This window comes from Hyaena hyaena, unplaced genomic scaffold (assembly GCF_003009895.1).
Source record: "Hyaena hyaena isolate Hyena2069 unplaced genomic scaffold, ASM300989v1 scaffold_271, whole genome shotgun sequence".
Lineage (NCBI taxonomy): Eukaryota > Metazoa > Chordata > Mammalia > Carnivora > Hyaenidae > Hyaena > Hyaena hyaena.
This window is the reverse complement of record NW_024080902.1, coordinates 202,665-216,423: the sequence shown is the minus strand read 5'-3', so window position 1 is coordinate 216,423 and position 13,759 is coordinate 202,665. Positions and strand designations below refer to the sequence as shown.

The following is a 13,759-nucleotide window of genomic DNA, read 5'->3' as shown; positions in this document are numbered from 1 at the left end:
TTTTAAAAGAAAAATCTTTGAGAATAACTGGAATCACAATAAGAAATTGCCTGTATATCCTTGAACAAATTATAGCTGAGAATTTCCCCAATATGGGGAAGGAAACAGACACTGAAATCCAAGAGGCACAGAGAACTCCCCTCAGATGTAACTTGAAGTGACTTTCTACATGACATGTCATAGTGAAACTAGCAATATATAAGGACAAAGAGAGAATTCTGAAAGCAGCTAGGGATAAAAGGGCCCTAACATACAAAGGGAAACCTATCAGAGTGGTGACAAACCTATCTACTGAAACTTGGCAGGCCAGAAAGGAACGGCAGAAAATCTTCAATGTGATGAACAGAAAAAATATGCAGCCAAGAATCCTGTATCCAGCAAGCCTTCATTCAGAATAGGAGAGATAAAAGTCTTTCCAAATAAACAAAAATTAAAAGAATTTGTCACCACTAAACCAGCCCTATAGGAATTACTGAGGGGGACTCTACGAGGGAAATGTTGCAAGGAACACAAGGTACCAGAGACACCACCACAAGCATGAATCCTACAAAGAACACAATGACTCTAAACCCATATTTCTCAATAATAACACAATGTAAATGGACTACATGCTCCAATCAAAACACGCTGGGTAGCAGAATGGATAAAAAAACAAAATCTATCTATTTGCTGTCTACAGAAAACTCATTTTAGACCTGAGGACACCTTCAGATTGAAAGTAAGGGGATGGAGAAATATCTATCATGCTACTGGAAGTCAAAAGAAAGCTGGCATAGCTATACTTATATCAGACAAACTGGACTTTAAAGTAAAGGCAGTAACAAGGGATGAAGAAGGGCATTATATAATAATTACAGGGTCTATTCATCAGGAAGAGCTAACAATTATAAATGTCTATGCACCGAATACGGCAGCACCCAAATACATAAAACAATTAATCACAAACAGAAACAATCTTATGGATAAGAATGTTGGATAGATTCTTACAGCAATGGATAGATCAACTAGACAGAAAATCACCGAAGTGAAGAAATCACTGAAGAAACAATGGCCTTGAATGACACATTGGACCAGATGGATTTGACAGATACATTTAGAACTCTACATCCTGAGGTCATGGAATTCAGTTTCTTCTCAAGCGCGCATGGCACATTCTTCAAGGTAGTTCACATACTGGGACATAAAGCAGGCTTCAATAAATATAAAAGAACTGATATCATACCATGCACACTTTCAGACCACAATGCTGTGAAACTTGAAATCAACCACAGGAAGAAGTCTGGAAAACCTCCAAAAACACGGAGGTTAAAGAACACCCTACTAAAAAACGAATGGGCCAAACAGGCAATTAGAGAAGAAATTTAAAAATATATGGAAACAAATGAAAATGAAACTACAACAATCCAAACTCTATGGGATGCGGCAAAGGCAGTCCTAAGAGAAAAGCACATTGCACTCCAGGCCTATTTCAAGAAATTAGAAAAAGCACAAGTACAAAATCTAACAGCGCACCTAAAGGAACTAGAAGGAGAGCAACAAGAGCACCCCAACCCCAGCAGGAGAAGAGAAATAATAAAAATCAGGGCAGAAATAAATATAGAATCCAAAAAGACAGCTGAACAGATCAATGAAACCAAGAGTTGGTTTTTCAAAAAAATAAACAAAATTGACAAACCTCTAGCCAGGCTTCTCAAAAAGAAAAGAGAGAGCACCCAATTATACAAAATCATGAATGAAAAAGGACTTATTACAACCAACCCCTCAGAAATACAAGCAATTATCAGAGAATACTATGAAAAATTATATGCCAACAAACTGGACAACTTAGAAGAAATGGAGAAATTCCTAAACACACACTCACTACCAAAATTCACACAGGAAGAGATAGAAAATCTGAACAGACCCATAACTAGGGAAGAAATTTAATCAGTTATCAAAAATCTCCCAACAAATAAGAGGTCTGGGCCAGATGGCTTCCCTGGGGAATTCTACCAGACATTTAAAACAGAATTAATACCCATTCTTCTTAAGATATTCCAAAAATCAGAAATTGAAGGAAAACTTCTGGACTCATTCTATGAAACCAGCATCCCTTTTAATTCCCAAGCCAGACAGAGACCCAGCAAAGAAAGAGAACTATAGGCCAATATCCTTGATGAATATGGATGCAAAAATCCTCAACAAGATACTTGCAAATCGAATTCAACAGCACATAAAAAGAATTATCCACCATAATCAAGTGGATTCATTCCTTGATGGATACAATGGATACATCACATTAACAAAAGAAAAGATAAAAACCATATGATCCTGTCAAAAGATGCAGAAAAAGCAGTGGACAAAATACAGCATACCTTCTTAATAAAGACCCTCGAGAAAGTCAGGATAGAAGGAGCTTACTTAAACATCATAAAATCCATCTATGGGATGCCCTCAGCTAACATCATCCTTAATGAGGGAAAACTGGGAGCTTTCCTCCTGAAATCAGGAACATGACAGGGATGTCCACTCTCACCACTGTTGTTTAACATAGTGCTGGAAGTCCTAGCATCAGCCATCAGACAACAAAAGGAAATAAAAGGCATCATAATTGGTAAAGAAGAAGTCAAACTTTCACTTTTCACAGATGACAGGATACTCTGCATAGAAAACCCAACAGCCTACTAGAAGCCTACTAGAACTGATCCATGAATTCAGCAAAGTCACAGGGTACAAAATCAATGTAGAGAAGTTGGTTGCATTTTTATACACCAACAATGAAGCAACAGAAAGAGAAATCAAGAAACTGATCCCATTCACAACTGCACAAAAAGAAACATAAAATACCGAGGAATAAACCTAACCAAAGATATAAGAGATCTGTATGATAAAAACTATAGAAAATTTATGAAGGAAATTGAAGAAGACACAAAGAAATGGAAAAACATTCCATGCTCAAAGATCAGAAGAATAAATATTGTAAAAATGTCATTACTACCCAAAGCAATCTACACATTCAGTGCAATCCCAATCAAAATTGCACCAGCATTCTTCTCAAAACTAGAAAAAACCATCCTAAAATTTGTATGGAACCCACAAAAGACCCCGAATAGTTAAGTAAGATTGAAGAAGAAAACCAAAATGGGAGGCATCACAATCCCAGACTTTAGCCTCCACTACAAAGCTGTAATCATCAAGACAGTATGGTACTGGCACAAAAACAGACACATAGACCAATGGAATACAATTGAGAACTCAGAATGGACCCAGAAACGTATGGCCAACTAATCTTTGACAAAGCAGGAAAGAGTATCCAATGGAAAAAAGACAGCCTCTTTAACAGATGGTTCTGGGAGAACTGGACAGCAACATGCAGAAGAATGAAACTAGATCATTTTCTCACACCATACAAAAAGTAATCTCAAAGTGGATAAAGGACCTGAATGTGAGAACAGGAAACCATCAAAACCTTAGAGGAGAAAGAAGGAAACAAGCTTCTTGACCTCAACCGCAGCAATTTCTTACTTGACACATCCCCAAAGGCAAGGGAATCAAGAACAGAAATGAACTCTTGGGACATCATCAAGATAAAAAGCTTATCCACGGCAGAGGAAACAATCAATAAAACTAATAGGCAACTGATGGAATGGGAAAAGATAGTTGTAAATGACATGTCAAATAAAGGACTAGTATCCAAAATCTATAAGGAACTCACCAAACTCCACACCCAAAAAACAAACAACCCAGTGAAAAAATGGGCAGAAGACATAAACAGACACTTCTTCAAAGAGGACATTCAGATGGCCAACAGACACATGAAATGATGCTCAGCTTCCCTCCTCATCAGGGAAATACAAATCAAAACCACACTGAGATACCACCTCACGCCGGTCAGAGCGACTAAAATGAGCAAATCAGAAGACTCTAGATGCTGGTGAGGATGTGGAGAAACGGGCACCCTCCTACACTGTTGTAAACTGGTGCAGCCCCTCTGGAAAACAGTGTGGAGATTCCTCAAAAAATTAACAATAGAATTCCCCTATGACCCAGCAATAGCACTGCTAGGAATTTACCCAAGGGATACAGAAGTGCTGATGCATAGGGGCACATGTACCCCAATGTTCATAGCAGCACTCTCAACAAAAGCCAAAACATGGAAAGAGCCTAAGTGTCCATCAACGGACGAATGGGTCAAGAAGATGTGGTTTATCTGTACAATGGAATATTACATGGCAATGAGAAAGAATGAAATCTGGCCATGTGTAGCAACATGGATGGAACTTGAGGGTGTTATGCTAAGCGAAATAAGTCAGACAGATACCATATGCTTGCACATATAGGTGGATTAGGAGGAACTTAACCGGGGACCATGGGGAAGAAAGGGAAAAGTAGTTGGGGAGAGGGAGCGAGGCAAACCATGAGAGATTCTTGAATGCTGAGAACAAACTGAGGGCTGATGGGTGTTAGGGAGAGGGGAAGGGGGTCAATGGGCATGGAGGAGAGCACTTGTTGGGATGAGCACTGGGTGTTATATGGAAACCAACTTGACAATAATCTATTTAAGAAGAAAAAAAGAAAAAAGAAGAAAATTGCCTGTATATTGTGCTAATGCATATCTCGGTATTTTCTTAACTCCAAAGGAAATAATGACAAATTCTGATTGGATAAAACTATTTATCAGATACTTTATTGTGTTTTTTAAACTCAACCAAAATCATTTATTTCATTACATGGCATTTACTAGTAAATAGGCAGTATCACACATACTCTCAAGACTTGTTTGCCTCCCTTCCTCTTCCCACCTGATTGTTGCATACACTTGCACTCTCCTGTGGAGATGCTGAGTTTCCCTCAGCCAGCAGCCATCTTCCAAAGTTTGTTCTTGGTAGGATGAATCACATTGACTTGCAGAGCAAGAGTTATTGCTTAATATCTCACCCATTTAAGGAAATTATTTGGTGTTGAATTTCTTATTTTCACCTTTATAATAAGGGCAAGGTTTAAATACTACCTAGAAAGAGCTGTTAGTTGTACAGGGCTCCCTTTGCCACACACCATAGGATATCCTCTCAGGCTGTTAAGATTGAAAATAGTAGCCATTTATGTCTTGGAGTGATAGCCAGCTGGAGTTGTGGTCCTGTTCACAACTTGGTTCCCACTGGGCTAGAAATCCTGGTTACTGATGAAAGTCATTCTCTATGTCCACCTGCGGTCTATCTTTCAAATGGCCTTGCAATGTTGACCTTAAAGACTAATGCTTCTTTTCTGACTATTTTCCTTGACACATTTTCTGCCCTTCTCCTCTGTAATAAGGGATTAAAAAGTACCCATACTTCCTGAGGTGGTGCCATGAGAAACATCTGATCTTCCTTTCTTTGCAAGAGAGATACCAAAGTACACATGTGCATTGGCAGCCTGTACCTGTGATTCAGAGATGCTTCAGGTTTTTGCTCCATCAGAATTTCACCTTCTCAGATAATAAGTGTAGCTACATTCCTTGAACTTTTACTGTGTGCCATGTACTATGTAAGTTTTACATATATAATTTAACTACGAGGTACGTGCTATTACTCCATATGATGGAAGAGAAAATTGAGTCATAGAGGCCAAGTAACTTGTCTAGTATCCTATAGCTTATAAGCATTAGAGCTGTGACCTGAGGTCCAGGATTCTGCCTCCAGGGCAAGCACTCTTAATCATCACACTCTAATACCTTCCCTAACTCGCCTACTTACGTTCAAGGAAACTATTAATGTTTATGGCTGCACAATGTTCTGTAAGCAAAGGAATTCAAGGCTTGAATAACTTAAATGCTAAAGTTATATCATGATTTCAACTCTAACGGTCCTTAGTAGATCTTATTTAGTCAGAAGAATTAGATTATTTGCACAGATGAGGCTTATCAGTACATTATATTATCATAGTAATAGTTGCTTCCACATTTATCAAACTAGTCTTTTGTATGCAAAAGGCAAAATTGTCTCCCACTGAAACCACAGGAGAAACAATGCCCAAGATTCTCACTGGGTGACCTGCCACAGTTGATCAACAGTATAGCATATATGTTTGCTCATCAAGAGTTTAAAAAAATTTTTTTTAATGTTTATTTATATTTGAGACAGAGAGACAGAGCACAAGCCGGGGAGGGGCCGAGACAGAGGGAGACACAGAATCCGAAACAGGCCCCAGGCTCTGAGCTGTCAGCACAGAGCCCAATGTGGGGCTTGAATCCAGGAACCGCGAGATCATGACCTGAGCCGAAGTCGGCCGTTTAACCAACTGAGCCGCCCAGGCACCCCTAATCAAGAGTTTTAGAAGAGAAGATGCTTGCCTTATCTGAAATCACTAACTCTGCTTTCAATTTAATTCCTTGGTCACTTAACTCTGAAAGCTTTATCTAGAATATGGTTTGCATTTAAGAAAGAGACTGGAAACTGAGGTTTGAGCTTTCTGTTTAATCTCAACCCTAGGAAATGGGTTAGATAAACAAGTGATTTTCAGGCAGTAAGTGGTGACCTGATAGAGGGTTGTGATCAACTTTTCATAACAAAATAGGAAAGAACAGAAAATACCTGTGTGCAGCACACACACTAAAGGTAAATATTATTTTGTAAACCTCTGGTTTTCAATTATATATGGAAGTAAACTGTGTCCCACAGTGGGTCACAGTCAAAAGAATTTACAAAACACTGAGTTAGATCAACAGAAATTTTGTCAGGAAACAGAAAGATGTCTGGATGGAGATCTGTCCATGCTTTCAGTGAGTTTGAGGGGCACAGTACATGATGAGTTTTTGTGGATACCTCCATTCTTTCCAATATTTTCCTTATTTATTCCCCAAATATAAACTATCTCTAGGGCCTCCATTTCTTTCCACTAAGACTACTTATCCTTTTCTGATCCACTGTCATTAAAGCACACTTTCTTCTTTCCTCGCCTTTAGATCACTGCTGTAGCCTCTCCACGGGGTATTTTCCCCTGATCTTCCTCAACTTACTAATCCACATTATCTACCTCTGCAAGATCTTTCCAAAAATACCAATTACATTTAGTAAGTGTTTATAGAGAATCAAGTCCAAACACTTTGGTGGCCTTGACTCTTCTGTCTTTATGATTGCATTTCCCAACATGCATTTTATTTTCTACAATCCTTGGTCTTTTGAACATGCCATGTTCATATCATTTCTATGCCTTTGGTTACACAGTTTAATGACTGTCTCTGGGCTAAGCTTATTTCTCCAGATTCTATCTCAAGTCCTAAATCCTCCACAAATTCTTTTCTTACTGTTGCACCCCAGATCTCTATGTTTCTAGAACTCCTATAAGTGAGACATACTGTACTCTCATCTCTCCTGATTACCATAGACTACTCTCATTCATAAAGGTTTTTTCCCCATTCCATGATATTGTAAGTGACTTGAGAACAAGGTCTATCTTTTACTTTTATGTTAAGAGTTATAATACTAGCAATAATGGAATTATGGAGTACCTATGTACTCTGCTGGAAAATTCACAAATATTATTTTGCATGGATTATTATGTATTTAACATGTATTATTTCTAAGTTTCACAACAACCACGGAAAACAGTTATTGTCAATCTTCTTTTTTCATGGATTCCATATTTGCAAATCAATTACTTGTTAAAATTTATCTGTAACCCCCAAATCAAAACTCATAATGCTTTTATGGTCATTCACAGACATGTAGAGAGGTGGGGAAAATTTGGGTCACCCAGTGCACATGTACCCAGCTGAAGTCAAACATGGTGATGTTCTGACTTTTTGTTTCAGCTCACATACTATAAACAAGTTCCTATTCATGGCCAATTTAATGCCCAGGTTAACTTTTGTTTGTTTGTTTCATTTTTTTAATGCTTTTTGTTGGTGATTTCATGGTTTTAAATGTTCCCCAGCACAGTGCTGAAGGACTATCTAGTATTCTTAAACTCAAGAAAACCATTATGTGCCTTACAGAGAAAATGTATGTATTGGGAAAACTTTTTCTGGCATGAGTTATAGTTTCTTGGCTGTGAGTTCAATTTTAATGATTAATAATTCAAAATGATGTCTCTTAGGTTGCCTGGGTGGCCCAGTTAAGCATTCAACTTTGACTCAGGTCATGATCTTGCAGTTCGTGAGTTTGAGCACTATATTGGACTCTCTGCTGTCAGCTCAGAGCCTACTTCAGATCTTCCTCTGTCCTCCTCTCTACCCTCTCCTCCACTCTCTCTCTCTATCACTCTCTCTCTCCCTCTAACTCTCTCTCAAAAATAACTGAACATTTAAAAAATGATGTCCTTTAACAGTAACACATATAAAACAAGGTCATGTATTAATTGGTTGATGAAAATGGTATAAACAGATTCTCAAAGGAGCCTCATCTTATATTTTCCTTAGGAGTAAATGGTTCATTATTCATTGATTCAGTGTTTGCTGCAACCTTATACAATATAACTACCATGAATAATGAGAATAGTCCATACTACTATTTCTTCTTTATTTCTTATTTTGATATGAATAAATGAGGTAGAGAAATATTAAGCAATGTGTTTGAAGACACCAAGATAGTTATTAGACAAGTTGGAATTTCAACTTGTATATGTCTGATTTAATTCTGTCAAGTCTTAAAGCTCCAGTGTGTGCACTGCAAGCTCAATCCTCTATTGATAAAATGAGACTCAAGACAAATTTTCACTGGTGCTAAAAAATAAGTTAATGGACAAGTTTTCTGCTTTTTTTCCTCTCTCTAAATTGGATGCTCTGAGTTGTGTGTGTGTGTGTGTCTGTGTGTGTGAACAACGTAAATTTCCCCAAATTACTGTTACTCACTTTTTAATCCCTTCAACAAATATTGGAACATCTACTATGCTTCAAGATATAATAGTCTTTCAACAAGCTTAAACTCTATTGCTGAAAAAGCCCTGGAAACAAATAATTAGAATATTATGAGAACTGTAACAATGTTATCTGAGAGATATACTATAAGTAGAGATATTTACAAGGTTTCAAAAGGCCAAACAATTGGGAAACATTTGAATTTTGCTTGGGATTTTATGAGAAGACTTTTGACTAGAAAGGAGTTTTGAGCTGGTTCTGGAAGAAACTTGCATCAGAATTGGAAACAGGAAGGACAAACTATATAGAGGACTAACATAGTAAGACAAAGATATGGCAAAGTGCCAGGGTTTGGAAAAGAATGTATGGAGGGAAAAGATTTTTGGAATATCTTTTCTACCAGTTTCCAAAAATAAAACTATTACTATGATTCATAATTCCAAGACATAGAAACAATTTATTTTTTCCCCAACTGTAACAGGTTGTAGCTATTCTACCTCATTTTCATCAATGCATCAAATCAATCTTATGGTGAACCCAGCATTCCTAGGCATTTTAACTAAAATACCTGGCTCTTAATTATATTGAAAAGAATGTATTTTCTTTACATAGTTTTGCTTAACTTTTCTTTGGTTTTTGCTCACTTCCCGGTTAAAAAAAAAGGTTGAAAAAAAGCATGTATTACCTATGTAATTACTAATTTTGTTGTTAAAGTTCTATGCAAAATCTTGTTTGAGGAGGGGGGTGTCCTAGAGCTTGGCTGGGATCCAAAGACGGATCAGAAAAATGTCTTCTTTTCCAAGATTTAGAGTGAGTGCCAATAATATGAGATATAAAGAGATGCAGGAGAGAAAGGGCTATGAGAATTGAGAGGCCCAGAGTACCAAAAAATTACTTTAGACAACTGAGACAGACCAAGCCAGTCTCAAAGCATAGAAGAGGCAAAGATCAAGGGTTAAGAACACACAGTGCATTTAAGAAGTGGGTAGTGGTTAATTTGGCACAAGTCTGTGAAAAGGAAGAGTAATTCATGCATTTGACTATAAAGGTAGGTAACTAACATACTGTGGATTGTACTAGAAGACAACATAAAGACTTTGGGTTGTCATTCAGGAGGTCTTCAAGCTCTGATGAAAGTTTGTGATCTAAGGACTGAAATAATCAGAGCTGTTTTAGATAACTAATAGGACTGTGAGGTACAAGATGAACAGAGATGTAGGTAAAGATCTGAGGGAGAATGAAAGGAAAGAAGCCATGGAAATAATGCAGGCTGAAGTAATTAAAGACTAAATTAGGATAAAAGAAGTGGGAAAAGAGAAAGGAATAGAAGAGACACTGTGTAGGCATATCCTATAAAAAAAGAAAAGAAGGAAAAGTCAAGATAACATCACAATTTCAGCGTAAGACTGCTATGTCTACAAAGAGAAGTAGAATATGCAAGAACACTTGCAATTCAAGATAATTAGTTTTGTCATATTAATCTGAAGTGCTAGCTAATCAAAAGTGCCCAGAGCCCTTGGAAACAGAACACTGAAGTTTAAGTAAGGTACAGGTGATGCTGAGTAAGGCGATAAACCAGAGATTATAATCAATCTAAGACAATAAATATGTATAAAGGATTTCTGTGAAATGGTGAAAAGTAGAATAAAAGAGGTGTAAAGCTGTCTGAGATTTCAGAAAATAGAAATCATTTTCAGATGGAGTTTGTGGCTTGCTGGTCTGGGATTCAGAAAGACTTGCTAGATCCAGGCTAAGATTTTGACAGACAGATATGGAAAAAGAAGGAATTCCAGAAGAGGAGGAGAGCATTCCAGGGGCCTGAAAAGACACCAGAGAAGACAATGTGGTAGACAAATTCAGTGCTGTTTGTGAGGGGATGACTAGGACACCAACGTGCTAAGAATCTTGTATAATGTCGAGGACTAATGAGAGCGTGGGATGGAAATGGAGGGACTTATTTCTGGCTATGCCAAAATGACAACAAAATAATCAGCCAAACTGCTCTATTTAAGTCAAGCCAGCTAATGTCCATGACTAAACTAATTGTTCATTGAGTCAAAGCATTCTAATGAGTAGCTCAATCAAAATATGTTCCCAATATAACCTGGTAATCTTAATTTCTTCAGTTTCAGTGTCTAAAAATCTTAAAGCCCTACACTCTTGAGGGTTAAAGGAGGCCCTAGAGATTATTTGATTAAGCATTTGCCTATGTTTCAATTATGAACATAAGTATCTAAAGTCTTTTGAAATTACAACTTCTATTTTGTGTAAAGGTCTTCAGACATTATTTTTTAATATAAATTCTAATGGATAGAAGTATTTTAGAACTACAGAGAAAAGATCTACTTGCCTTACTTTACTAAGTTTTTTAAATTGGAAGACTGTTTCATTCTTTGCAAAAAAAAAAAAAGTGTTTGAAATGCTCAAATGAAGGTAATCTTCCATTCCACATATTTTTACAATTAAAACTGTTTTTCCTGGACACTGGTGATATAATATAAAATAGCACCAATAATTCTCATGGCAGTTACTTTCAGCACTATATGCATATAATTTAAGTAAAATATGTACCTCTATACAAATCAGGGCATCAATATCATTTATAAGGATTCCATGACTTCAAAAACTCTTCTTTTTCTCTTTCCCTCAATAGCTGATTAAAACAAAACAAAGCAAAACCAACCAACAAAACAAAACAAAACAAAAAAACACCCTCTGCATTCCCCAAGTGTAATGCAAATAAAACTCCCAAATGAAGAGTAGGCTGAAAGAAAACTACCTACTCTGGGAGTTTTGCCAAATTTTTATTTTAATGAACTTTATGCAGAGATAGAGAAAGAACATTATGCTGGAAATGCAGAAATCAACTCAGCATTCTTGGCAGGAGTATATTTTAGCCTACAGCACAAAAAGAGTTAATCTGAAATGCAAACAGGAGCTGGATTAAATGTGTTTTGTTTGCCATTCAAGGAGCTTTGTTTTAATGGCAAAGGCAGTACTGAAATTGGGTGAGTACTTAAACTTTATTATGGAAATAAACGAGGTTGCTCTAGAAGTCTTCCATGACAAGAAAAACATGCTGTGAGGAGTTATTGAATTTCTTATTTTCCTATCTAGAACAATTCTCTGTTTGCTTGAGATTTTCAGGCCATGGTTCCATGAAATTGAATATGGCCTTCCCCCTTCAACCAGCAAAACCCCAAACAAAACTTAAACTGTGTCTTCTTTGCATGTTATAGTTAATGTGCTTTCATTACGTTTAATGTACTTTTAATAGTCTCCTATGGCAAGATGGTGATATTAAATGTGGGAATAAAATATCCATGATACAACCTTGAATTTGCTATAGTGCCTTTTATCTCAGGGCTCAAAACACTTTACACACATTCTCATTCAGTATCTCCTTGAGGTGTATGTATTATGTGCATTTTATGGTTGAGGACACTGAGGTGTACAATAACTAAGGGAATTGAGGTCATTTCCAGAGCTCACACTAAGCACAACCTGAATACGTCTCCTGCAGCAATGAGCACTCTCTCCCTGCAGGCCAGAATCGCTCCAAAGCAGCTGCAAAAGTGGCTTCTCAGGGCCAAAACCAATTGCATCTTCACTGTCTTTTCCTTCAGGGGACTGTCTCTCCTTACCTGGACTCCATCAGATGCAGGGATGTAACTTGCCCTTTTAAACGTGTCTGTCACATTTCTGAGAATTTCCACAGACATCAGAAGATCACCTGCATAGAAATTTTTCCTCTGAGTTAAATCCAACAGTGTCTTGGTCACCTGGGACATTCCATCACCTGCCAGCATTCGTTGCCCCTTAGCAAGGTGTTCTTTGATCTGTGATGGTCAAAAGAACAGAATGAACATCAGAATCTTCATTACTATTAATTTACATATTTTCACCAAAAAAATTTACTTAAAATTGCAGAGTCTTCTTTAAAAGAGCATTATAATACTTGGGAGAATTTCAAAACTATAAATTTTGTGTACCTCACACTCAGATGGATAAACAGCCAGCATGAAAAAAACCTAACAAATGTATATACTTGTGTAGTCATGACAGATTTGCCTTTTCTAGTACTCAGAACATACAATTGAATGCATTGGGAAAACTCTGTATTAGTTTGAGTTTTTAATTGAGAAGATTTTTAAAAGATACTTTTGCATGTGATAAGCAAGTGAGATAGTTCAGCAAGGTGTGATCAGAGACAAGAGATTATAAACATTTCAAAATACCCATTTTTTCTTTCAGGTAAGATGGAGTAGGAAGGCCCTAGGCTCACCTCATCACTCAGATACAACTAGCTAACACCCACATTAATGTAAATAACCTAGAAAACATCCCAAAGACTGGCACAACAAACTCCACAGCTAAATGTAGAGAAGAGGCCACATCAACAAGGATGAGAAAGGTAGAGACACAGGACTGAACATGGGAGGAAGGGAGGAACAGTTGAAGAAGAGGGAGAAACAGACTTTCACACCAGGAAGCATGCACAGAGAAGATGAATCCCCATAATATTTGACTTTGAAAACCAGAGAGGCTAAATTTTGGATTTGGTGAATTCTTTAAATCAGCAGTGCTTAAAACATGGAACTTTAAATAAGTGGGAGAGCCAGGAGGGTGAGAAAAAAACTGAATTTCTGCCCTTAAAGAGACAACACAACAGCTCCACAGAGATACAGCAGAGAAGCAGCAGTTTGAAAAATGCCTGGGATATACAGAGGTAAATTTCTATATTAACCTCAGAGCTTGTGCTGGAGGGGTAGAGATAATTGGTAGACTTCTCCAGGAACAAAGGAGCTGGCATGCTCCATTTCCTTCCCCTGCCCTCCAGCATATGCATACAGCCACCTTTAGGAAACAGCTCCAGGCCAACAACACTCCCTGCCCAACTTACTAACAGTGCACTATGCCAATGCATTCTTTTGCAGACACTCT

General features: G+C 37.4%; 1 protein-coding gene across 1 annotated transcript in view; it reads right to left on the bottom strand.

The window, feature by feature from the left end:
• ADGRB3 (adhesion G protein-coupled receptor B3) overlaps positions 1-13,759 on the bottom strand; it is a 439,933-nt gene that overhangs the window by 359,877 nt on the left and 66,297 nt on the right. The window contains exon 9 of the mRNA XM_039245799.1: positions 12,460-12,654. Within this exon, the coding sequence (XP_039101730.1) occupies positions 12,460-12,654 (195 nt within the window). The remainder of the gene's footprint in view (positions 1-12,459; positions 12,655-13,759) is intronic.